The following is a 22,951-nucleotide window of genomic DNA, read 5'->3' as shown; positions in this document are numbered from 1 at the left end:
ACTGTGTAGCGCGTGTTTTCTGGGAGCGCATGCGTACAACGTAGCCGAGGGGGGGGGCTGGGCAGGGAAAAAAAAAAAAAAAAAAGCGACAACAAAATCCACTGAAACCTGCTGCATCTCCCGCAAAGGAATCCCAGGCAGAAGGGATAAACCCCACTGGTGAGTTGGGAGTCGTCTGGCATACCCTAGCTAGATAGGGAACTTCCTCGTCCCACGAACCTTTTCCGAGCTACCCTTCCCGTAGCCAACGCTCCTCTAATTTGTCGTAATAGGGGCGTGGTTGCTCGTGATCTTGCGCCTGTCATTTGGGTCTTGCTCTGCAGACCCTTAGGACCACCGGGCTCCAGCGCAACTATGAACTTGGAGCGGGTATCCAATGAGGAGAAGTTGAACCTGTGCCGGAAGTACTATCTTGGTAAGGCCGGTCCCCTAAGGTTTCGGGGGTAATAGAGGGGATCGGACTAGAGCGCCCGAGGCAAGAGGGCACATGAGCCTGGATTCGTGGGAACGCAGACTCTAGTCCGCGAGAAGGGAGGCCTCAGGAAGGAGGAAGCCGAGGTCTCAGTCAGAGTCCCAGTGAACAGTGAAGAAAGAATGAACGCCTGGGAGGAGACAGTCCGTAGATTAGAGCCAGAACCCCACAGCCCCCATCAGCAGGGATCTCCAGTTAAACGTGGGAGAGGACCTTCCAAGTGGGCTTTCCAAGGTGGAGATTAGGAAAGATCTTTACAGTCGTTTGACTAAGTGTGGGTTTCTTTTTCCTAGGTGGATTTGCATTCCTGCCTTTTCTCTGGTTGGTCAACATTTTCTGGTTCTTCAGGGAGGCGTTCCTCGCCCCAGCCTACACAGAGCAGAGCCAAATCAAAGGCTGTGAGTTCTAGGGCACCAGTAAAAGAAAAAAAAACAAACAAACAAAAAAAAAAAAGGACAGTGGGTGGTTGGAAGGCTCCAGACCTCTAGGAGATCTGTGTCAGAGATGAAAGGGTTGTCCTGGGTGAGTCCAGCTCCCCCCAGAGCAGCCGGAGGCCAGCTCTCCCACCCTTGTTCTTCCTTCTAGATGTGTGGCGCTCAGCTGTGGGCTTCCTCTTCTGGGTGATTGTCCTCACCACCTGGATCACCATCTTCCAGATCTACCGGCCCCGCTGGGGTGCTCTTGGGGACTACCTTTCCTTCACCATTCCCCTGGGCACTCCCTAACAACTTCATAAGCTGCTGATCCGTTCTTTCTCCCAGGATGAAGGCTTCTCTGCTCTAAGCTTTCCCTCAGACCCTGAAGACCTCTGTTTCTCATTTCCCATCTGCCCCAATAAAGGACTCTAACTTTAAATATTGAGTTCTTGGGATCTTTCGGAGGCAGAAGGATAAAATGATTGTTAACACTCAAAGGCACTTACTGAATGTGTTACATGTTAGGCTTTGTGTTTTCACATACTATATGAATTTTTATTTATTGACTACTGTTCCTACCCTTCTGAAATAAGAACTTTCCTGCTTCGGAACCGTCTTATTGGTGAAGGAGAAAGAAATAATGCTCCCACTTTGAGGGGCCTCTATCTTGCACTAATAGTTGTGAATTTAAGATTTATTTACTTTGTGTATACGAGGACACCATTGCTCTCTTCAGAGACAACAAAAGAGGGCATCTGGGTGTGAGCCACCATGTGGTGGCTGGGAACTGAACTCAGGACCTCTGGAAGAGCAGTCAGTGCTCTTAACCACTGAGCCATCTCTCCAGCCAGGTAGTTGTGAATTTAAAAATACAGCTTTCTTAACTGGAGCTGTAGTTGACTGGCAGTGCACTCTGTTAACATGAGAAGAATGCAAGGTTCGATTCCTAGCGTGACAAACCAAGCAAGAGAATTACTTTCTTGTTCTAGGCTTTGGTAGTCTCTGCCAAGGAAGAATTCACATTTCCCCCTCTAAGGGAGGTATCCTCAACAAGAGAAATCCAGGAGCTTCCTTAGGACAGTTTCCTTGACTTTCCTAGTCTTTATTCTTGATTTAGGGGTGTGTGTGTGTGTGTGTGGACTTTTATGTAGCACCCATGGAAACCAGAAGGGGCATCGTCGTCCCCTAGAACTGCAGTTACACATGGTTGTTATTCACCATGTGAGTCCCCTTAACTACTGAGCTCAACAAGTGAGCGAGCCCTTTCTCTGGCATCTTGATCTTCTCATTTAAAATTTCATAGCTGGGTAGTGGTGGTCCATGCCTTTACTCCCAGCACTTGGGAGACAGAGGCAGGCATACTTCTGAGTTCGAGGCCAGCCAGCCTGGTCTACAGAGTTCCAGGACAGCCAGGGCTACACAGAGAAACCCTGTCTCAAGAAAACCAAAAAAAAAAAAAAAAAAAATGATGATTTTGGTGGGTTATGCCTCCACAGCACTTGGGAGGCAGAGGCCTGGTGGGTCTGTGACTCCAGGCTGCCGGGGTCTGTAGTGATACCTGCCTCAGTATAATTTCAGCAGGGTCTGGTGAGATAATTCCATGGTAGGGACACTTGCTGCCAATCCTGACCTGCGTTTGATCCTCAAGTCCTATAAGTGACCTTCTGACTGCTACAGGTGTGCCCCGCCCCCAATAAGAAAAAGCATAGGGGGCTGGTGAGATGGCTCAGTGGGTAAGAGCACGCAACTGCTCTTCCGAAGATCTGGAGTTCAAATCCCAGCAACCACATGGTGGCTCATAACCATCCGTACCAAGATCTGACTCCCTCTTCTGGAGTGTCTGAAGACAGCTACAGTGTACTTACATATAATAAATAAATAAAACTTTAAAAAAAAAAAAAAAGAAAAAGAAAATGCATATACCCCGCAGGTTGTGGTGCTGTTAATCACACACTTGGGAGGCTGAGGCAGGAGACCTTCCGGGAATTCAGAGACAGCTTGGGTCACACATTTAATGAGTTTCAGGCTAGACTGAGCCAGAGTGAGGCAGTAAATAAATAATGATAAAGTCTCAGTCCCCATTTTGATGTTCCCTATGAGTATTTTTGCATATTTGTGTGTTCCTATTACGTTTCACTTAGAATTTTTGGCTATCTTCTATTTTCTACACAGTAAGACACGTTGTCAGCAAGGATTTTTGCCTGTTTTGCTCGTTAAAGCGTCCTCACTATCTGGATGAGTACCCAGCGCTTTTAATATTTAAATGAATGAGATTTCGCTCAGAGAGCTCTCTGTAAGGAAGCATCCAGCCCATCTCCAGACTGATCCTCCTGTGAAGGATGTCAGTGACTATGATAGTTACTTAGAAGCTATAAACAGGTTTATTGGCAATACTAAAATATAACACTACAAATCCCGAGAAGCCTTGGTGTGGCTGAATCTTTGCTTCCCATAGTGCTCTGTGCGGCGCAGGCGCATTACCTCCGTCTTGAGCCTCGGAAGTTTGAATCACAACCCCCCCCCCACCTCTTCCCCCCCCCCCCCCCCCCGGTGCCTGGCTTGTCGTTGGTTTGTTTCCGGATACAGGGCCTCGGGAAGGTGGAGCCTAAGGCTGGGAGCCAATAGTACAGGCTGTCAATTGGCCAGCAAATGAAATTGACGTTTTCATCAACTAGTGGGAAAAAGCAGTTGCCAAAGGGTCCCGCCTACAGAAGGGACAGAAGGGAAGTGGCGGCCAAGGCAGTCGCGGCTGGACAGTGCTCAGGCCCGAGGGCCAGTGGTACCCAGACTTACCTTTGACCTTTTCCTGCCCGCCTTCCGCCTAGCTTTTGGACCACGCCTCCTCCCAAGTTTTTCTGATCCAGCGCATTAGACCTGCACCCAAATCATGTTCCCGGTAAAGGTGAAAGTGGAGAAATCAGGTGAGGACTGGGGATCCAGGAGAGATATGTTAATCGTGAAAAAGCGGAGCATGCGACATCTGTCTGCAGCCCATATGACAGGACCCTCTAAAAAGGGTCCTTTTCTCTTTCTACCTCAGTTTCCCCATTTTTGACAGTGGGCATGAGTCATCAATTGTGTGTCTCTGAAGTACAGGGAATCAGTCCTCACTCGTGCATCCCAACAACGCTAGGGTGTAGGATGTAACCCTAGGGTGTAGGGTGATGGATGGAAAATAGACAAGGTGGGAGGAGTGGCAGTGTGTAGGAAGGAAGCGGGCAGCAGAGCGGCCAGGGCGACTGCAGCAGTGAGGAAACGGAAGCAGAGAGATGGGAGGGGAGGAAGACCGATCTGTGGGGTCCGGGGAGGGCTTTCAACTTTTCCTTTGCGGGAAGTGGGTAGTCTAGGGAGGTTTTTGAAGGAGTGAGTTGGTAAAGGTGGACCCCAGAGTGCAAAAAAAAAAAACAAACAAAGCTTGAGTGGGGTCCTCAGAGATGCAGTGAGTGGAGAGAGGGCTGTTTGTGTTGGCCGCTGCCTTTAATCCCAGGGCATGGAGAACAGAGGCAGACCGATCTCTGAAGACAAGGCCAGTTTGACCTACTTAGCAAACAACATGCCGACCCAAGGCTACATAGTGAAGAACTGGGGGTGGGATGGAGAGAAAAATATATAGAGTGGAGGGAGCCTCACTACAACTGTGCAGGTAGGACAAGGGTGGGTTTGGAAACGCCAGGCTGAGTACAGACCCCATTTTCTGGGGTCAGGATTGTAGACTCCTTGAGGGTTCTGTGCTGGAGAAGATCAAAGCCATGTTGTCTGTCTGGTTTTGTATTTCTCTTTCTTTTGCTTATTGTTTGAGAGAGGGTCTTTCATTGCTGAGGCTGACCCTGAAAGTCTTGATCTTCCTACCTCAGCCTCCAGAGTGCTGGGACAGCAGTCATGCCCAGTAGGCTTGGCTTTCTTTTAGGAAGGTTCTGCTGTCTGCCTTATAAAAGGAGGTGGATCACAAAATGAGGCTAGGCGCTGTAGGAGGAACTGTCCCACAAGCCAAGTGAGCTGAGACTGGGGCAGGAAAGGAGTATCCATGGTGAGTCAGGTGCCTGCGGGCCGGCTGGTCACGCCTCATGGGGAGAATCCAGGGAGCAGAGTGGGTTTCGAGAGGGAGACCTCAGTGGGAATACCCTAAGGGCTGTGCATGGAAGGTGTCCAAATCCTGAGTAGCCATTGGAGAGAAGAGCAGTGGTAACAGCTACGCCCGTGGCCCCGCCTAAGGCTCTGTCGCCTTGGCTCTGTCTTTAGTTGGTCTCTCCACTGAGTGGCACTAAAGCTGCCTTCCAAGTACCTGGACCAGACAGGACGTAGGACCGCCTCCCACAGCGGATGTGGGAGGCGCACACAGAGCTGATTCCTGCCTTCTGCCCTCAGAGATGGAGATGGCCAAAGCCCGGAACCAGCTGGATGCCGTTCTTCAGTGTCTGCTGGAGAAGAGTCACATGGACAGGTTGGGATCTGGTCCAGCCTGGGGAACCACAGGGGTGGAAACTGTTTGGACTGATTCTGATTGTTGGGGGGAGGCAGTATCTGGATGGGAGGCTGGAGGCTGCCTAGGGTGAAAAGTGTCCCATGGGATGTTTCATGGGAAGACTAATAGCATCACACTCTGGGTCCTTGGGACCCTAAGCCAATAGTGCTTTTTTGTTCCCAGGGAACGCCTGGATGAAGATGCTGGGAAAACCCCCTTGGATACACACAACAAGTAAGGGACTTTGATAGGATTTAGACCTGAGAGTTTGGGTTCCCTCTGCTGAGCATATGTTCTAGCATAGTCTTACATAGTCTAACATAGTCTTACGTAGACAAAGACACCTGTTGCATAAGTGGCTAACACCTTAGGGGTGGGTATTGGTGGGATTCAAGGCCCAAGGGGTACCAGTAATCCCTAGGATGTTCATTTTTGTTTGTTTTTAGAGCTAGCGATAGAACCCCAGGGCTTTTGCCCATGCTAGGCAAATGCTGAACTACATCACTTCCGCCTTGGGTGGCAGCATTGAGCAGATGTTTATTAAAGGCTGGCTCGGCCTGCTGACACCATGTCTTTCCCTGCAGGGATTGTTCCATTGCTGCCACAGGCAAAAGGTAAGGTGGCTAGGACCCCAGCCCACTAAAAGGTTCCCAGTCCCCAGCTCCGGGCCTGACACTCACCTTAACCACACAGGCCATCTGCCCGCTTCCCCCACCAGCGGAGGAAGAAGAGGAGGGAGATGGACGATGGGCTCACTGAGGGGGGTCCTCAGAGATCCAGTGAGTAGGCAGGGGACTGAGAGGGTGGGTGTGGAGCCAGGAACTACACATTTATCTCCTACCTTACCACCCCAGATACGTATGTGATCAAGCTGTTTGACCGGAGTGTGGACTTGGCCCAGTTCAGTGAGAACACACCACTATACCCCATCTGCCGTGCCTGGATGCGCAACAGCCCCACAGTTCGAGAGTGCGAGCGCTCACCCGGCTCACCACTGCCCCCTCTGCCCGAGGATGGAGAGGTGGGATGAGTTCAATCAGGAGGCCAGATTGAACAGTGGGTGGATAAGTCAACAACTCCCCCATGAGTGGTAGATAGGTTTAATGTCTGGGCCCCATCAATGAATAGAGACTCAGGTAGGAAAGGTAGCTATTTGCTCTTAGGTGAGGATTGTGGACAGAGGTCCCCAAGCCGGATAGATATGGCTTCCTAGGGAACAGGGGTTCTAAAAAAATAAAGGGCCGAACAGGGATCTTAAGTGCAAACAGATGTGGCTACCAGACGGGGCCTTGGTGAGCACATGTGGACCTTATGGGCTGGGTGGAGGGTAACGGGTTTGGAAATCATCTGGCCTGAAAGGGTAGACATAGATCCCTGGGACAGATACATGACTTTGACTCTTGGGGCTCTCAAGATAAAAGTAGACATGACACCCCCTTAGACAATTGCTTAAAGAAAGCATCTTGACCAGCCCCTGCCCATGGACTGACAGATATAGATGGAATTTCCTGGGTTGGGCAAAGGTAGACAAGAGTTCTCAGGCTGACAGGAAGACATGGTCCCTAGAACAGGAAGACTATCTTCTAGCTGATAAAGGTATGTCCCTTCTACTGTGACTTCTCCAAGTACAAGTTTCTGGGTAGACCCCTCATGTCTGTCTCACTGGGAAAGGTAGGAGCAATGACATATACTCTGCTCTGACTCTTGGGCCTCATATGGGGCGATGTCTTCCTAGGGTTCAGAGGTCATCAACAGCAAAAATCGTGATGTGTACAAGCTGCCTCCACCCACAGCCCCTGGACCACTTGGAGATGCCTGTAGATCCCGAATTCCATCCCCACTGCAGCCTGAGACCCAGGGTACTCCCGATGATGAAGTAGGTATCCAAGACTGGCCTGGAGCTTCAGGGCATGTTGGGAGGGCTAGGGCAAGGTCACCTAGCTGAGCCTTTCTGTCCATGCAGCCTTCCGAGCCTGAACCTTCTCCTTCCACACTTATCTATCGCAACATGCAACGTTGGAAACGCATACGCCAGAGGTGAGTGTGCCCTGCCTCACTTGCTGCTTGTCCCAGTGTCCTCTGTAGTGGTTGCTAAATTCTCCCTCTGCCTCCCTAGGTGGAAGGAGGCATCTCATCGGAACCAGCTTCGTTACTCAGAAAGTATGAAGATCCTACGGGAGATGTATGACCGGCAGTGACCTTCCCAGTAACCCCACCCCAATAAACCTGCCCCCCAACCCACACTGGCCAGACCATCCATCATTCCTGGCCCAGACATACGGCAGTTGAAAAATCTCAAGTGCATTTATTGGGGACTGATGGTAGGAAGGCCTGTGGAGACGGGAAATATTGGCAATGAAGGTGTGTCCTTAGCGAATAGCAGATGTTGAGGAGGCTTCCCAAGACATCTGGCTGCAGATGGGAGCTGGGACAGAGGAGCTCAAGGGTTCTTGTTCATTGGCCTAGCACATCTGGAGAAGTTGAAGTGTCCATACAGTTTGAGTTTGGGTGGTTCCTGGTTAGTCGGGAATAGATGTCCCAAGAATTGGAGGTCAGAATAGTATTCAAGAATTTAGGTGCCTGGAGTTTTAAGTCGGAAAGTGGGCTGGGGCAGAGGAGTGTTAGGTAACAGGAACAGGAGCTAGAGTCTGGTAGACTAGGCTTGGATGTTCCGATGTGGAAAGCCCATGCAGTCTGGGTCACTGTGGAGAATTAGGTGACTACACTGTACTCTGGTGTCACCTTGGGGTGTTCTACACAGGTTACAAGTGCGGTAGGAGGCCTGAGTGGTGATAGAAGCCCAAAGTAGGGTCAGTTTGATAGGAGCCTTGGCTGAGGGGTGACAGTAGTATTTGTGTTGTCCCTAGAGAGGTGTCCTGGGTGGGGCTGGAAAGCTGGGAGAGGGCGTAGGGAGGGTGTCTAGGTTACTAGGGCTCAGGGAGGGTTTGGGGTGGAACGGTCTCTGGGGAGGACATCTCGACATGATTGGGAAAGGCTGTCTTGACAGTGTTTGGGACATCTGGCTGGGCAGTGGAGTCAGATCGGCTTTTAAAAGAGAGCCTAATGAGGCTTCCTGGGTTCGGTCCTGTAATGCTGGGACCCCTACTTGGCAGCAGGTGGTGACGGAAGTTGGGCCTGGGCTGCCGCTGGTGTGGCCTGGATGGACAGGACCCCCTCAGGAGACAGTGCTGAGGTCACAGCAGCAGGGTCCACACCTGGAGGCAGGCGGTATCGTCGGTGGAACTCTCGAGCTATGAATCCATGTTCATCCTGAGGGTGGGGTGCAGGGAGAGGTGGGCTTGAGAGTCCTACCCTCCTGCTTACCCGGCTCCCCAGTCTGGCATGCAGACCTACCGGGCGCTCCTCATGCCGAGCATGGACCTCCACATGGTCGCCAACCACCTTGACAGAGATTTCCTCTGGCAAGAAGTGCTTCACATCCAGCAGCACGGAAAAATACCCAGGGTCCGTGGGCACCTGCACACATGGCGGGTAGGGGTGGGATGTTGATCGGATAGGGGCATGGCTTCTGGGACCCAGCACTCTCTATGATACATAGGTTACAGTGCTGCTGCCGAGGACTTGGGTAGACCGTCCCCTCTAAGTCACCAGAACTTCAGCCTCATAATAACTGGCCTCCCTCCCCTTCAGACACTGCGTCCACCTCTTTGTGGTAACCAAGTTAGATACCTACCCTATAACCCCCACCCCATGTCCTTGACTCCACAACCACCATGTCTCTGCTACGAGACCTCACCATGCTAGCAACCAAGATGCCACTTCCCCATCGCCAGAGTTCTTACTTGGGTCATGGGACCTCCTGTGCCCTTTATGGGTACTTTTCCCTCGTTTTAGAGTGCCCAAGATCCCCTTCATCAAATCACAGGACCCCTCTAGAAAATGCAGCATCGCCATACGCAACCCTAGGAACATTACAGCCCATTGGGACTCACTTGTCCTTTTCCCCAGATTCCCAGCTCAGTTGCCCCACCCCCTCAAAAGATCAGTAATGGGGCCTCAGAATACCCCACTCAAGGGACATCCAATGGCTCCACTGAGGGACAACATTCTCCTCTAAGTTCAAAATCAACAGACATCCCCGCACCCCCGCCCCGGGGTGAGACACCCCCCCCCCCCAGTCTTGTTAGTAGTTGAATTGGCCCTCTTCCTAGGCCTGGCACCTGGGCTGTGGGTAACGCCACACTGGGGGCGCGCAGATAGTAGGGGGCGATCGCAGCAGGGCACAGTGAAGCCAGCTCTGCCTCAAGCAGTCCTTCGCCAAAACGCTGGTCAAAGAGGCGTCCCGGAGCGGAGAAACCCGGTAAAGGAGCTGAAGCACGGCGCAGCCAAGAAGGCTGCACAGGCACGGGGATCTCCATCCTGCTCCTACGCTGCCACCCTGGGCCCCGCAGTGCCCAAACGCACGCTGCCTCCGATTTATACTGTGCCCTGTGCCGCCCCTGCGGCGGGCCTCTCAGGGACACTGGGATTGAGGCCAGACTCAGCCATTAGTATTCCTTATTTAGAAACTTCAATAATTACTTGGCCAGTTATTAAACGCCTGCTGGATGCCTGGAAAAGGACACCAGGGAAATGTCCTTAAGCCTTTTTCCATTTCTAGAAGGGGAAGCTAAAGTCTAGGAGGCAGACCCTTATAGGTGTGGCTAATCATTGTGGCAGTTGGGACCCTGGGTCCCGATTAGTCCACCAAAGAGTTCTCAGTCCTCTTAATCCATCTCCGCCGGGCTGGCAGCTCTGAGGATGACGCATCAGTCTTAGTGACAGACTCCTGGAGAATGCTGCACCCACGCCAGGCTGTCAGGAGGACGCAGAACAGACCCTACCCCCGTGTGGGTCGGGCCTAATTCTGTGCCTCTGACTCAGCCCCGGGTGCTCAGCGGCCAGGGGGCATGAGCATGAACACTCCAGGTTGGCCCCCGGGGGCTGCGCGCCGGGGCCCGAAATAGCTCGTTTTGATCCCACTACCTGGGCCAGGAGCCCGGGCCTGGCAAGGAGTACGACCAGCTGCTCAGTAGCAAGAGGAAAGTGGTTAAGGTGACCATCAGGACGGGTTGGCAGTCAAAGTAAAGACAGACGTCCCGGGTTAGCCCTGCAATAGTAGTTAGGCTGGAGCCAGGCCTTCGCTCCTACAGGTATCCTGGCGGTTAGAAATAAGGACTGAGTAAAAGCCAGGACTCTTTAGTTCTCTTCCAAGCGTCAGTCCGGCCTTTTATCCTTACTATTGGTCTGAAGTCTTGCCAATTACTGCTGCACGCTCCAATCAAACACACGCTCTCCTAGTTCGTCAAGAGAGAACGCCCCCTCGGCCGCTTCCAAGTTACTTTTATTTTCTAGTCTTTCATTGGTCGCCTTGGAGGATGCGCTCGTGCTCTGCACGCCCAGAAAGGGGCGGGGCTGACGGCGTTGCTTAGCGAGGAGGGTAGATGCAGGGTTGTTCCGCGAAGGAGCTCCGCTGGCGCTAAGGCTGCGGTAATTGCGGACAGACTGACTGCAGGTGAGGTTTGTCCCTCTTTCGGAGACCACAGGAGGCCTGGGGAAGGCAACACGGGTTTACAGGAGCCTGAAGTCTCCCGCCCAACCTCACGAGAACTACAACTCCCAAGATACCACGCAGTTTGGGCCCTCCAGCATCTCTGAGTGTCTCATGTCTTTTGTTCTCTCAGGGTGGGCCGAAGAGGAGTCTAAAAGAAATTTGAAAATTGAGTTCGTTAGTTTCTAAATTGCCCCAGACATCTAGGGGTGTTGTCTATGAACTTTCTCACTTAGGAGGAGTCCAGTGATTCATGGGGATTGTAGTCGCTACTGCCCCTTTCTCGTTGGGAGTCATGCCACCACTTCCCCCTTCCCTTAACAGGTTTAGCCAGAAACGTACTGTGTACGATTTCGTCGTGGCTCTTTGTTAATGTTTTATTTTTGCCTATTGCTTTCATTCTTTTTTCATTTGTGTGCTTTTTAAAGATTTATTATTTATTTGATGTATGTGAGTGCTCCATCTGCATATACTCCCGTGTGCCATAAGAGGGCATCAGACCACATTACAGATGATTGTGAGCCACCATGTGGTTGCTGGCAATTGAACTCAGGACCTCTGGAAGAGCAACCAGTGCTCTTAACCACTGAGCCATCTGTCCAGCCCATATGGGTACTTTTTAAATGACTTGTTTTGTTGTTGTTCTTCAAGACAGGGTTTTCCTGCACAGCCCTGCCGTGGAACTCACTTTGTAAACCAGGCTGGTCCTGAGTTCAAATCCCAGCAACCACATGGTGGCTCACAACCATCTGTAATGAGATCTGACTCCTCTTCTGGAGTGTCTGAAGACAGCTGCAGTGTACTTACACATAATAAATAAATAAATCTTTAAAAAAAAAAGAAATATCATACTGTGCTGCATAAACTTGTACAATTAGTGTCAGTTCAAAACAAAACAAAACAATGCAACAGATCAGGTTTTTCCTGAGTGGGGCTGGAGAAAAGGCTCAGCAGTTGGGAGCAGGGGCTGCTCTTCCAGAGCCCCCAGGTTCAATTCTCAGCATCACATGGCTACTCACGTTCATTCAAGGGCCTTCGAGGGCATTGCACATACATAAGTGTGCACAGACACACTCAGGCATAATACTATCCATGCACACAAAATAAAAATAAATAAATCTTTTTTTAATTGCCTGAATAGTGTGAAGAAGTTGCAGTGTCTAGCCTGTTTCCTGATATTCTGATTCTGTTAGCCTGGAGTGGGAACCGTGAAGAGCCTGGGGGTGTGCATGGGTACCAACCCACTCTTGCACATCCTCTGCAGGACCAGGCACATCCTCTCCCACTGAGGCCAGGCAAGGCAGTCCAGTTAGGGGAACAGGCTCCACAGGCAGGCAACAGGTAACATGTTATTCTTGTTTTGAGACAAGAGTTCTCTATGTAGCCTTTGGATATGAATGCACTTGTTTGTGTGTGTGTGTGTGTGTGTGTGTGTGTGCTTGCATGTGCGCCCTGTGGAAATCAGACAGGCTCAGGCGTCTGTTCTCATCTTTCACCATGTTGAGCCAAGGTCTTCTCTTTGATGTTCACCTCTGAGGCTCCTGAAAAGTTTTAGGGGACTCTCCCATACCCATCTCCCACCTCAGTATAGAAGTACACGGATTGCAGATTGTGCTACCACATCTGGCTTTCCATGGGTTCTGCGGATTTGAACTCAGGTCCCCGTGTTTGTGCAGCACGCACCTTACTCACTGAGCCATCTCCTCAGCCTTTGCTTTGGAACTTTGGATCCTCCTGCCAGAACCTCGTGAGTGCTGGGATTACAGACATACATTACATGTCTGGCATGAGTCTGTCATTTTTAAAGTCCTAGAACTCAAGAAGTTGAGGCAGGAAGATCACCTCAAGTGCAAGGCTAATCATGGCTACAGAGTAAGACCCTGTCTCAAAAATAAATGAATAATAAAAGCTCCTGCTAGGCTAGACCCAGAGTTGAGAACTACCAACTACTAGTGTCTGGGTTCTTCTGTGTCTCTATCATGGGACTTATGGGACTTGTGGTGATTCATGGGGATTGTAGTCCATTTCTTCCAGTAATCTATGGGAATTGTCAGCTTCTGTCCTCCTCTTACTATTCTCTGCTTCCTTCATAGCCTCCCAGGACAACCCCTTTGGAAATGTTCCCCAAGGTGGACAAGCCTTTGGGCCATCAAGAAGCCAGAACGGGAGCCACAAGGTGAGGACACTTTTTAGGTAAAGTTCTGTGCCTCAGACTAATAGCTGTCAGTGACCACTAGAGGGAAGGAAGGCATGCAGTGAGAGATTAAGAGAAACCCCTTGGGCTGGAGAGATGGCTAAGCAGTTAAGAGCACTGGCTGTTCTTCCAGAGGTCCTGAGTTCAATTCCCAGCAACCACATGGTGGCTCAAAACCATCTGTAATGGGATCCAATGGCCTCTCCAGTGTGTCTGAAGACAGCAACAGTGTACTCACATAAAATAAATAAATAACTCTTTAAAAAGAGAGAGAGACCCCTTACCCCAGTGCTGGTGGCCTACCCACTTCCGGCTCTCTCGCGCCTGGATCCCTGACCACAGCCCCACTTAGGTAGTTAACTGAACCTCCCATTGGTAACAGTGTGGGATGTTTCCTCTTTTTGACTGCCTCTATGTGTGTTCATTCCCTATGAGGTCACCTTTCTGACCTGATCTTTACTTCTTATATTTTCTCCCTATTTAAATCCCGGGTCCATCCAGGTCTCAAAGGCAAGCTCCCAAGGCCACAGCAGCCAGTTCCGATGAGCTGTCTGAGGAGTCCTGGCCATCCAGTTCAGGGACCCCTTCCCCACCCAGTACCACTGAGGGACAAAGTACCTCTCCACCCCGCAACTTAATTGACAATGAAGACTCAGTAGTAGCCAAGTGAGTACCAGAATTCCTGGGGCGGGAAGAGAGGAGGAGGGCATCCCATAATAACTATCTGATACAGAGCTGTTTATGCAGTACTTTTTTTATTTTTTATTTATTTATTTATTTATTTGTTTGTTTTTTTTTTTTGAGACAGGGCTTCTCTGTGTAGCCCTCGCTGTCCTGGAACCCACTTTGTAGACCAGGCTGGCCTCGAACTCAGAAATCTGCCTGCCTCTGCCTCCCGAGTGTTGGGACTAAAGGCGTGCACCACCCCGCCCGGCTTGCAGTACTTTTTTATGACCAGGCATTTCATGTGTAGTATTGAGGGCTGTAGAGCCTGGGTTCAAATCCTGCCTGTTAACTTACTTCCTATATTGCTTTGGTCTCAGTTTCCTTCCGTTGGGAATATTAATCACAGACAAACACTGGAGTTGTTTTGAAATCTCAGTTCCTCCATACAGTGATCTATAAGAGCACCTGTTGCCAGGTAGTGGTGGCACATGCCTTTAATCCCAGCCCTTGGGAGGCAGAGGCAGGTGGATTTCTGAGTTCGAGGCCAGCCTGGTCTACAGAGTGAGTTCCAAGACAGCCAGGACCACAGAGAAACCCTGTCTCAAAAAACAAAACAAAACAAAAACAAAAACCAACCAATTAAATAAACAAATAAACCAAAACCAAAACCAAAACCAAAACCCACTCGTTTTAGATTAAGTACTTGAATTTGAAAGGTAGAGAAATAAAAGATTCTGTAACAAAGGCCCTAAGATAATTATGGCCTAACCAAGATAACATTTATTTCTGTCTCCTTGTTACAGAGGAAACCAGAGCTGACACAGCAGCCCCAGTGTAAGGTGTTAAGAGCATAGGTTCTGTCTGTCTTATTGTTGTCCTGTGTCTAGATTGATGTCCTTTCCCTCGTTGGCCAAAAATGGTTCTCAGTGACACTACTCTTCCGGAATCATTCTTTATTCCTTGTTGGTCAAGAATCATTTGGGCTGGCAATGTAGCTCAGCTGTTAGAGTGCCTATCTGGCGTGCACAGTGCCCTTGACTTGATCCCCAAAGTCACATAAACGCAGGCATAGTGATGTCTGCCTGTAGTCTCAGCATTGAAAAGGTGGAGGAAGGAGGATCAAAAGTTCAAGGGCACTTTCAGCTACATAGTGAGTTCAAGACCAGCCTAAGCTAAATGATACCTTGTGTAAAACACACAAATAAAAAAACAGAAGCTGAGCGTGGTGGCGCATGCCTTTAATCCCAGCACTCAGGAGGCAGAGGCAGGCAGATTTCTGAGTTCCAGGACAGCCAGAGCTATACAGAGAAACCCAGTCTCGAAAAACAAAACAAACAAACCAAAAAAAAAACAAAAAAACCCCAGGGTCCAGCAAGATGGCTCAGTGGGTCAGAGCACTTGCCACAAAAGCCTGACAACCTCCTTTTGATCCCAAGACCCCCACATGAACATGGAAGGGAGAACTCACTCCACAAAGTTGTCTTCTGTCTGCACACTCAGGCTGTGATGTGTGTGCCATCCCTGTACGCAGCAAGTGTGCAAAAACACACATACAACCAGAATAAATAATTTTTAAAAATCTACTTGTGGCCTGGCAGTGGTGGCTCATGAAGAGACAGGCAGATCTCTGAGTTCAAAGCCAGCCTGATCTATAGAGCAAGTTCCAGGACAGCCAGGGTTACACACAGAAACCCTGTCTTGAAAATACATCTAATTATGTATTCACAAGTTATATGACAAATATAGTCCATAGCACGAACATAGTGGTTTATAAGTCTATAACCTTAGTTTTAGGGGATCAGACACCTTCTTCCGGTCTATGTAGGCAACCTCTATGCACTCATGTGTTGCATACACATATATACAGGCACACACATAAACAGATCTCTAAAAAAAAAAATAGTTATGTACTTGGCTAAAAATTTGTGACCAGGCAGTATAGCATTTAACTGATATACTGGTATATGCAAGGAGGCACTGAGTTCAAGTTTCATCATTTCCAAACATGAATAAATAATTTTTAAAAAAGAAAGACATAAGATTGGCATGGTGGCATATATCTGCAGCTCTTAGAAGGTGGAAGTAGGAGGATGAGGACTTCAGGGCAGTCCTTGGCTGCATAGCTGGAGGTTAGCCTAGGCTGTTTGAGGAGCCCCTCAAAAATTTTAAAATACTAAAACAAAAAATTAAAATTGGGCTGACTATGGATAAAGGTGCTTGCCACCAAAGCCTGACAACCTAAGGTGGATCCGATCCTTGGGAACCACCTTCATGTGTGTCCTGTAGTATGCCTGCTCAAGTGTGCACCCATGCCTGCATACATGTGTATGTGTACACGTGTGTACACACTTGCAGAATAAAGTGTGAAAAAACTAAAATTTCATTACTATTTAAGAAAGAAACGGATTTTAAAGGCCAATTGTGTGCTTTTGGTAGATGTGAAGAAAGCACTTTTTTATTTTTATTTTTGCTTTGTTTAGTTTTTTCAGACAGGGTTTCTCTGTGTGCCTCTGGCTGTTCTGCGACTAACTGTAGACAAGGCTGTCCTCTAACTCAGAGATCTGCCTGCCTCCCCACCCCACCCACCCCAATGCCCCACAAGGGCTGGGATTAAAGGCATGTGCCACCACCATCTGCCTGGCAAAAGGAGTTAGTTTTGTCTGGGCTACTGAGCACACCTTTGCATGGTGCTTGATAAACAGAAGACAGCGATGTGCCTACTGCTGTTGTGTTGGTTACTGTCTCATTCATCGATGCTCACAGGTACATAAACAGGTTCCGCCAAGCTCAGCCCACGAGCCGAGAGGACCGCCAGCCTGCAGGTCCGACCCCAGCTGACTTTTGGTGGCTACAGCCTACATCAGACTTGAGTGGTCACCTTGCAGCAGGTATACCTAAATCTGTCCTGCTCAGAGCCCGGCCACCACTCTTCCTGGTCCCAGTCATTTATTGGAGGTTTCCCAGCAGGAGCTGGTGAACCTACAGGAAGATCTGCCATGACCGGTCCATCTCCCACTGGCGTGTCCAGTACATCTCTGGCTTCTGCGCCTCTTCAGAAAGTAAAGCAGGTGACAGTGTTCTCTTCTCCTTCTCTCGTGTGCCTGTGACAGAAGGAGAGATACTGACTAACTTAAAGCATCAGAAACAAAAAAGGGTTTGTAGACCTAGAGATATGGCTCATTTGGGAAGGTGCTTGCCTAGCAGGTAGAAAGCCCTGATTTGATCTCTGGGCACCACATAAAGTAGGCATGGTGGCACACAGCTGTAACCTCAGCACCAGGAGGTAAAGACAGGAAGAACAGAAGTTTAAGGTCAAAGGTCATCTGAGTTGGAAGCTGCCCCGGGCTGTAGACTATCCTATCTCAAAAGAATTAATAATAAAAATTTAACAATAGGATTTGCTAGTTAAATACAACTTTGAACCTTTTTTTAAAAAATAGATTTATTTAATGTATGAGTGCTCTATCTGCATGTACACCTGCATGCCAGAGAGGGCATCATATCCCATTACAGATGGTTGTGGGCCACCATTTGGTTGCTGGGAATTGAACTCGGGACCTCTGGAAGAGCTGCCAGTGCTCTTAATTGCTGAGCCATCTCTCCAACCCCACAACTTTGAACTCTTAAAAAAAGTATTCTCGCCCATGTTGATATGACCATGACACTAGGTAGGAAGAAGGGAAGAAAGGTTTATTCTAAGCCCAGTTCCAGGGTCTACCAGTGCAAGAGTGTGGGGTGGGGGTGCTCATGTTTTAGCAGACCAGGAGGCAGAGAGTGCAGGTTGGAGTCGTGTGTGGGCACACCTTGAAGAGCCTGTACCTAGTGGCCTGCAAGGCCCTACTTCCTAAAGAGTCCATAGCCTTCAACAGTGCCATAAACTGTGGCCTGAGCACTCCGAACATGAGCCAGATCCTTATGTTTGGACAGTGCTGGGGGGGGGGGGGATCCTAACTCTTGGTTCTGAATCCCTGACCTAAGCCTTCACAGACTTTCTCCTCACAGTGACCAAGATGGCCCCAGTGGGGCCTGTGGTACTCAGATATAACACTGGAAAGTAAGATTGAAGGATGACTGACTGCCTTCCTTCTTCCCTCCCCTGTCTTTCTTCTTGTTTTTTAATGAAAAATGTTATGTGAATGGGTGTTTTACCCGCATGTATGTCTGTGTACCACTTGTGGGCCTGGTGTTCATGGAGGCCAGAAAAGGCTGTCAGATTCCCGGAACTGGAGTTACAGACAATTGTGAGATTCCACCTGGGCTCTGGGAGTTGAGTGTAGATCCTTCGGAAGAACAGCCAGTTACCTTAATGGCTGAACCATCTCTCCTGCCCCCACATCTCTGTCTTTTACTCAGCCACCCTTGAGTCAGTCTCTGAACTATTTGATAGAATGTTTTGATTAGGCAGGGTCTGATCAGGAAGATAAGCTTGATCTTCCCTTTTTAAATTTTAAATGTAGTGCATGTCTGTGAATAAAGTCTCTCTGTCTTTATGTGTGGTCTGCCTGTCTGTGTGTGTGTGTGGTGGTGGGGTCAGAGGTCAACATAGGAGCTGATTCTCTTCTGTCACTTCAGTGTAGGTTCTAGGGATAATAGGCCTGTACAAAAAGCACTTCCCCCACTAAGCCTTCAATACTGGGGTGGCCGAGGTGGTAGGATGGAGTGTTCAAGGCCAGCCTGGCTTACAAAGTTAGATCCTGTCTCAAAGACAGAAAACCCAAAAGTCAAAGCAGGAAATAGGGCCCCTCCCCCCGCAAGTAGATTGTAAGCTTCAGGCAGCAGGTGGAATATCGGCCCCGGCCTTCTGCAGAGAGCCTCTCTCAGCAGCCTTTGGCATAGGGCTAGCTTCTGGCCCCTCTCTCTGTGCAGAGTCTGAACTCATGGAACTCATCTCTGCTGGACTTGGAGACCCTAAGCCTACAAAGCCGAGCGGCCAAGCTGCTCAAGCGCAGGTGACACCCTCCCCATAGTCACCCTTCCCAGCTGTACACAGTCGGTCCCTGCTCTTCTCACGGCTGTCTTCCCCCCACAGCAAGGCCTCCCTCAATCCCAATGATGCCCGCAGCTCCTCCTTCCCCATCAGCTCTGATGGCCTCTCTTTCTGCTCTGCGACCTTCAATCCGGACTCCAACAAGAGTTCTAATCCCAAAGAACCTGTGCTGGGAGGTAAGGACTGATGGTAGCCAGGTTCGAATCTCATCTCATCTAGTTACTAGCTGCGTGACTTGGGCTCTCCCAGCCTTGCTTCTCTAACTGGGAACCAGGAATAATAACTGGATCCCTCACTCACAGGTACTGTGAGGATGAAATGGGTTTATGAGTATGGGGCAGGTCCTTCACATGTGTGTCAACAGAAGCTGTCAGGGGTGAGCCAGCTAACATGCCCTGCCATTATACACATAAACTCCAAAATCAGATGGCTTAGTACAGAGAAGAGGAGATATTTATACTTCATAGATTTTAGTTTTATTTCTTTGAACCAGGGTCTTGCTATGCCTCCCAAGCTGGCTTGGAACCCATGTGTAGTTCACTCTGGCCGTGACTTCTCGGCGTTCCTGCCCCAGCCTCCCTAGCACTGGGATTACAGGAGTGCATCACTGTTTATATCACAATGAACTACATGGAACTTTTTTGTAGGTCAAAAATAGTTGAGTATTTGGCAATTTTATATGGCTTAGCTAAGTCTCAATGTGTTCCAGCCTTATACATCATCCCAAACCCATATCTACACTGCATATAAACACATCTATAGTGCATATAAACACCTCTATAGTGCATACATCAATGCAACTTGGCTACTGAACTGTTGAAGGCTGAAAACTTGAGAGATGAAGCTGGGTTGCTGCAGCCCCAGCAGGAAGATCAGTAGCTCAGGGACAGCCTCAGCTACACCCAGAGTTTGGGGCCAGCATAGGCTCTGTGAGACTACCTCATGAGTCAGAGGGAAGCAGGTCTTAGACAGCAAGCCTTTTTGGCAGGGGTGAGGGTGATAATGAGGCAAGATTTCTCTGCGTAGAACTGGATGTCCTGGAATTTGATCTGTAAATCAGTCTTAGCTTTGAACTCAGACCCACCTGCCTCTGCCTCCCAAGTGCTGGGATTAAGGTGAGAACACACCTCTTTAATATGAGCATTTGGAAGGCAGAGACAGATCTGTGAGTTGGAGGAGAGCCAGCACACAGTGAGTTCCAGGCCAGCCAGGGTTGCATAGTAAGACAAGGCAGGAGCCAGAGATGGAGCAGTGTAGTACAGGTGGCCGAGGCTGGCCAAGGAGGCCTGGAGAAGAGACTTCTGAGCACGGAGGTTACATTGGTTTCTGAATGTTAATAGGGTCCTGTGGCAGCTCTCTGCATCTGGACCAGAGCTGAACCAGCAGAGGGCAGGCAAGTGACCAAATTCAAAAGAATCCCAGAGGAAGAGAAGAAAAAACAAATAAGGAAAAATGCAAATAGAGCTACAAACGGGGTATAGTGAACCTGCCTGTAAGCCCAGGCAGAGTCAGGAGGATTGCCAATTTGAACCAGGCCCAGGCTTCAGATTAAAACCATAAGAGAGCTAGAAGCCACAACCTGGCTTCCCACTTCAAATCGGAGTTGGGTGGCATCTGGGCATTATCCTATCTGCACAGCCTTCCCGCACAGTGCAGTCACCTCTGCTCTCTCCTCAGCCCTTTTCTCTCTACTCCCTCCACAGCAGCCCCGGTGCCATCCCAGGCCATCCCTCCACCGCGCCCAGTCTCGTCCCAGGCAACACTTAAGCCTGAGGAAGACATTTTATACCAATGGCGGCAGCGGAGGAAGCTTGAACAGTCTCTACAGGGTGGAGGTGACGGAACCTGGGTGTTGCCTCAGACGCCGGCCCTCACCACACAGGCGAGTTGGAAGAGTGAGCCTGACAGTAATAAGGGACACTCGAAGTGACACGGGACCATTCACCTCTTCCTTTTTGCTTGCAGACTCCTCCTGTCTCTGCTGTGAATCTTGGTTCCCAGGGGACCCAGCCTAACTGTGCTCCACCATGTGGCAGTGTGGCCCAGCCTCCTCCCCCACAAGCCTTCTATCTGGAGAGACCACCTCTCTCAGGGCCGTCTCCACACATCTGGGCCCCCGGCACCCACGGGGTTCTCTGGGCCCCACAGGCCAATCCTTGGGTACCTCTCGGGATGCTTCCTACCACACTGCTAACCTCCACCCTTGCTCCCTTGGCTTCCTTTCCTGTACCACCTACCTCCACTTCAACTACCCCAGCTCCCACCCCTGCTCCCCAGGTCTGCATCCCAGGGCCCCCAACCTCCGCTCCACCTCCCTGCCCTTCCACCCCCGCTTCCACCCTACCACTGTCTGACACCCCCCAGGGACCAACCATCCCTGAGCTGAGTAGCTCTATCCAGCCCAAGAAGGTGGGCCCCAAGCCAAAGAGGGTGAGCACTTCGTCTCACCAGGAGACTACAGTGCCAGACACTGCAGCTTTCGAGGGTCCCTGTTCGCAGCTCAGGGGGGCCCTGAGCCAGGTAGTGACAGCTCAGCTGTTCCCGGACAGCCCGGAGGATACGCCTCCATCTGAGGCAGATTCCCGGAAAGTCCAGGCCACCCCTTCTCAAGCCAAAGTTCCGCCACCTCCATCTGAGTCTCGGCGTGGGTCCAAGACAGAATCCCGCAAAAGTCAAGTCACCCTTCCAGCTGACGCTGGTGATCCACAGCCGGCTACAGCCCCAAAGGCATCCACACTGTCAGAGGACCAACCGTATGAATTCAAGATGTCTGCACCCAAGACGGGAGCAGGTGACCCCTTGACCATGGTCCCGCCTGCCCCAAGCCACGCCCCTTCCGAGGACTTGCTGTCCCAGGCTGCCAGACTTCTGCAGGCTGCGGAAGGTGAGGGGGATTCCTGGGCCCTTGGGTGTCTTTGATGGTGGACCCAAACCTTGTGTCTGCCGTCTGGAGCTCAGTCTTTTATTCCCCAGACTCCGACGGCAGCGAGTTTCAGGAAGACCCTGTGTTGCAGGTGCTAAGGGCTCAGAGGGCAGAGCTCCGGCAGCAGAAAAGGTGACCCTTCATCACCAGGAGTTACAATACTGGACCCCTGAGTCCTATGACACCCCTATTGGGTGCCTGTCTCTTCCAAGTCCCTTTCCTGAACCCCCCACCCACTGTCGCAGATTCTTAATGTGAGCACATACTTCAGTGTCTACCTCTCCCCACCTTTCTCCAGGAAAGTGGATGCCCAATTATCCCTCCTCTTGGATCACACTCAAGACCCAGGACCTTCATCTCCTCTAGCCAGGTCACCTTCCAGGTCCCCGAGAATGCAGTTGAGGAGGGAAGGATCCTCCCTTGAGGCTAGACGACTTTGAATTAGAAAAGTTCTGTTTTTCCTGGGCTGAGGAGATGGTTCAGTGGGCAAAGAACTTGCAAGTGTGAAGACTCGAGTTTGGATCACCAGAACCCGCATAGAGGTAGCGGACAGGCCAGCTGGCCCATGGAGATGGACGGGGCTCAATCCAGGTGGAAGGCAAATATAAGTCTCTGAAATTCTCTGACTTCCACACATGAGCTGTGGGGCACACACACACCACCCCACACCACACCACACCACACATACACCATACCACACACATACCATATACTACACACCGCACACGCACACACAGAGTAAAAATAAAGTTGTTCCCAATTAACATTTTACATTGAGATGAACAGTAAACTGGAAAAATGTTGTCTCTAAGAAATGGATTGTTGAGAAAAGCTGATTGTGCTAATAAGGAAATGAATCTCTCTCTCCCTCTCTCTCTGTGGGTGAGCACATGGTTGTAGATAATGTGGGCACCTGACTACCTGACTCATGTAACTCAGAAGTGGATTTTTATATCTCAGATGGAGACAAAGGCCCTGTTATCTGGTCCTAAGAAACGTCAGTGTTGGACAATAGCACATCTCCATCCGTGCTAGCATCTTTCCCTCTCTGGTCACCACCTCCACCCACGGCCTAAGAGATACCTCAGTCCCCACAGGTGCTCAAATTCCTGGTGTTTCCCCAAGTTTGTTCACTGTCCTTCGCATCCTTCAGCTGTGTTCTCTCTACTCAGGACCAACGTCTTCTGTCATCCTGACTTCTCCTTCCCACACAGTCACCTGGTAGATGCTGACTCTGTCTATCAGAATCCAACTGCTTTCCACTGCCCTCCCCTCAGTCT

General features: G+C 50.1%; 4 protein-coding genes across 5 annotated transcripts; 3 read left to right on the top strand and 1 right to left on the bottom strand.

Moving 5' to 3' along the window:
• Positions 1-29: 29 nt before the first annotated feature.
• Psenen (presenilin enhancer, gamma-secretase subunit) lies at positions 30-1,327 on the top strand. The gene is made up of 4 exons (XM_021213509.2): positions 30-159; positions 273-415; positions 766-870; positions 1,058-1,327. The coding sequence occupies exons 2-4, from the start codon at positions 355-357 to the stop codon at positions 1,195-1,197; spliced, it is 306 nt and encodes a 101-aa protein (XP_021069168.1). The 5' UTR covers positions 30-159; positions 273-354; the 3' UTR covers positions 1,198-1,327.
• Positions 1,328-3,606: 2,279 nt separating this feature from the next.
• Lin37 (lin-37 DREAM MuvB core complex component) lies at positions 3,607-7,634 on the top strand. Of its 2 annotated transcripts, none has more exons than XM_021204122.1 (9): positions 3,607-3,809; positions 5,128-5,329; positions 5,534-5,584; positions 5,935-5,964; positions 6,044-6,129; positions 6,205-6,371; positions 7,086-7,226; positions 7,314-7,387; positions 7,467-7,634. In XM_021204122.1, exons 2-9 carry the CDS (start codon positions 5,256-5,258, stop codon positions 7,546-7,548), a joined length of 705 nt encoding a protein of 234 aa, XP_021059781.1. In that variant the 5' UTR covers positions 3,607-3,809; positions 5,128-5,255; the 3' UTR covers positions 7,549-7,634. The 2 variants fall into 2 exon arrangements, with proteins under 2 accessions (XP_021059781.1, XP_021059772.1); XM_021204113.1 differs by having other exon boundaries at positions 5,254-5,329; positions 7,467-7,593.
• A 1-nt stretch (position 7,635) lies between these two features.
• Positions 7,636-9,856, bottom strand: Hspb6 (heat shock protein family B (small) member 6). Its single transcript, XM_021204105.2, has 3 exons — positions 9,532-9,856; positions 8,705-8,827; positions 7,636-8,620 (listed from the first exon to the last, which is right to left on the bottom strand). The coding sequence occupies exons 1-3, from the start codon at positions 9,727-9,729 to the stop codon at positions 8,453-8,455; spliced, it is 489 nt and encodes a 162-aa protein (XP_021059764.1). The 5' UTR covers positions 9,730-9,856; the 3' UTR covers positions 7,636-8,452.
• Positions 9,857-10,782: 926 nt separating this feature from the next.
• Proser3 (proline and serine rich 3) lies at positions 10,783-22,364 on the top strand. The gene is made up of 11 exons (XM_029543693.1): positions 10,783-10,865; positions 12,995-13,077; positions 13,597-13,761; positions 16,525-16,649; positions 16,726-16,829; positions 18,628-18,710; positions 18,791-18,924; positions 20,452-20,630; positions 20,714-21,632; positions 21,722-21,803; positions 21,970-22,364. Exons 2-11 carry the CDS (start codon positions 13,019-13,021, stop codon positions 22,109-22,111), a joined length of 1,992 nt encoding a protein of 663 aa, XP_029399553.1. The 5' UTR covers positions 10,783-10,865; positions 12,995-13,018; the 3' UTR covers positions 22,112-22,364.
• The last annotated feature ends 587 nt before the right edge of the window (positions 22,365-22,951 follow it).

The sequence above is a fragment of the Mus pahari genome, chromosome 1, assembly GCF_900095145.1.
Source record: "Mus pahari chromosome 1, PAHARI_EIJ_v1.1, whole genome shotgun sequence".
NCBI classification, from domain to species: Eukaryota; Metazoa; Chordata; class Mammalia; order Rodentia; family Muridae; genus Mus; species Mus pahari.
Note: the sequence above shows the minus strand (reverse complement) of the source record. Positions and strands in the feature narration are given on the sequence as shown.

Coding starts and splice junctions, on each gene's coding strand:
- Psenen (XM_021213509.2), top strand. CDS start 355: ATGAACTTGGAGCGGGTATCCAATGAGGAGAAGTTGAACCTGTGCCGG. Junction 416..765: donor GTGCCGGAAGTACTATCTTG/GTAAGGCCGGTC, acceptor TCTTTTTCCTAG/GTGGATTTGCATTCCTGCCT. Junction 871..1,057: donor GCAGAGCCAAATCAAAGGCT/GTGAGTTCTAGG, acceptor TCTTCCTTCTAG/ATGTGTGGCGCTCAGCTGTG.
- Proser3 (XM_029543693.1), top strand. CDS start 13,019: ATGTTCCCCAAGGTGGACAAGCCTTTGGGCCATCAAGAAGCCAGAACG. Junction 18,925..20,451: donor CAAAGAACCTGTGCTGGGAG/GTAAGGACTGAT, acceptor CTCCCTCCACAG/CAGCCCCGGTGCCATCCCAG. Junction 20,631..20,713: donor CGCCGGCCCTCACCACACAG/GCGAGTTGGAAG, acceptor TTTTGCTTGCAG/ACTCCTCCTGTCTCTGCTGT.
- Lin37 (XM_021204113.1), top strand. CDS start 3,776: ATGTTCCCGGTAAAGGTGAAAGTGGAGAAATCAG. Junction 5,965..6,043: donor ATTGCTGCCACAGGCAAAAG/GTAAGGTGGCTA, acceptor TTAACCACACAG/GCCATCTGCCCGCTTCCCCC. Junction 6,130..6,204: donor GGGGGGTCCTCAGAGATCCA/GTGAGTAGGCAG, acceptor TTACCACCCCAG/ATACGTATGTGATCAAGCTG.
- Hspb6 (XM_021204105.2), bottom strand. CDS start 9,729: ATGGAGATCCCCGTGCCTGTGCAGCCTTCTTGGCTGCGCCGTGCTTCA. Junction 8,828..9,531: donor TGGCGTTACCCACAGCCCAG/GTGCCAGGCCTA, acceptor CCATGTGTGCAG/GTGCCCACGGACCCTGGGTA. Junction 8,621..8,704: donor CTCGGCATGAGGAGCGCCCG/GTAGGTCTGCAT, acceptor CCCCACCCTCAG/GATGAACATGGATTCATAGC.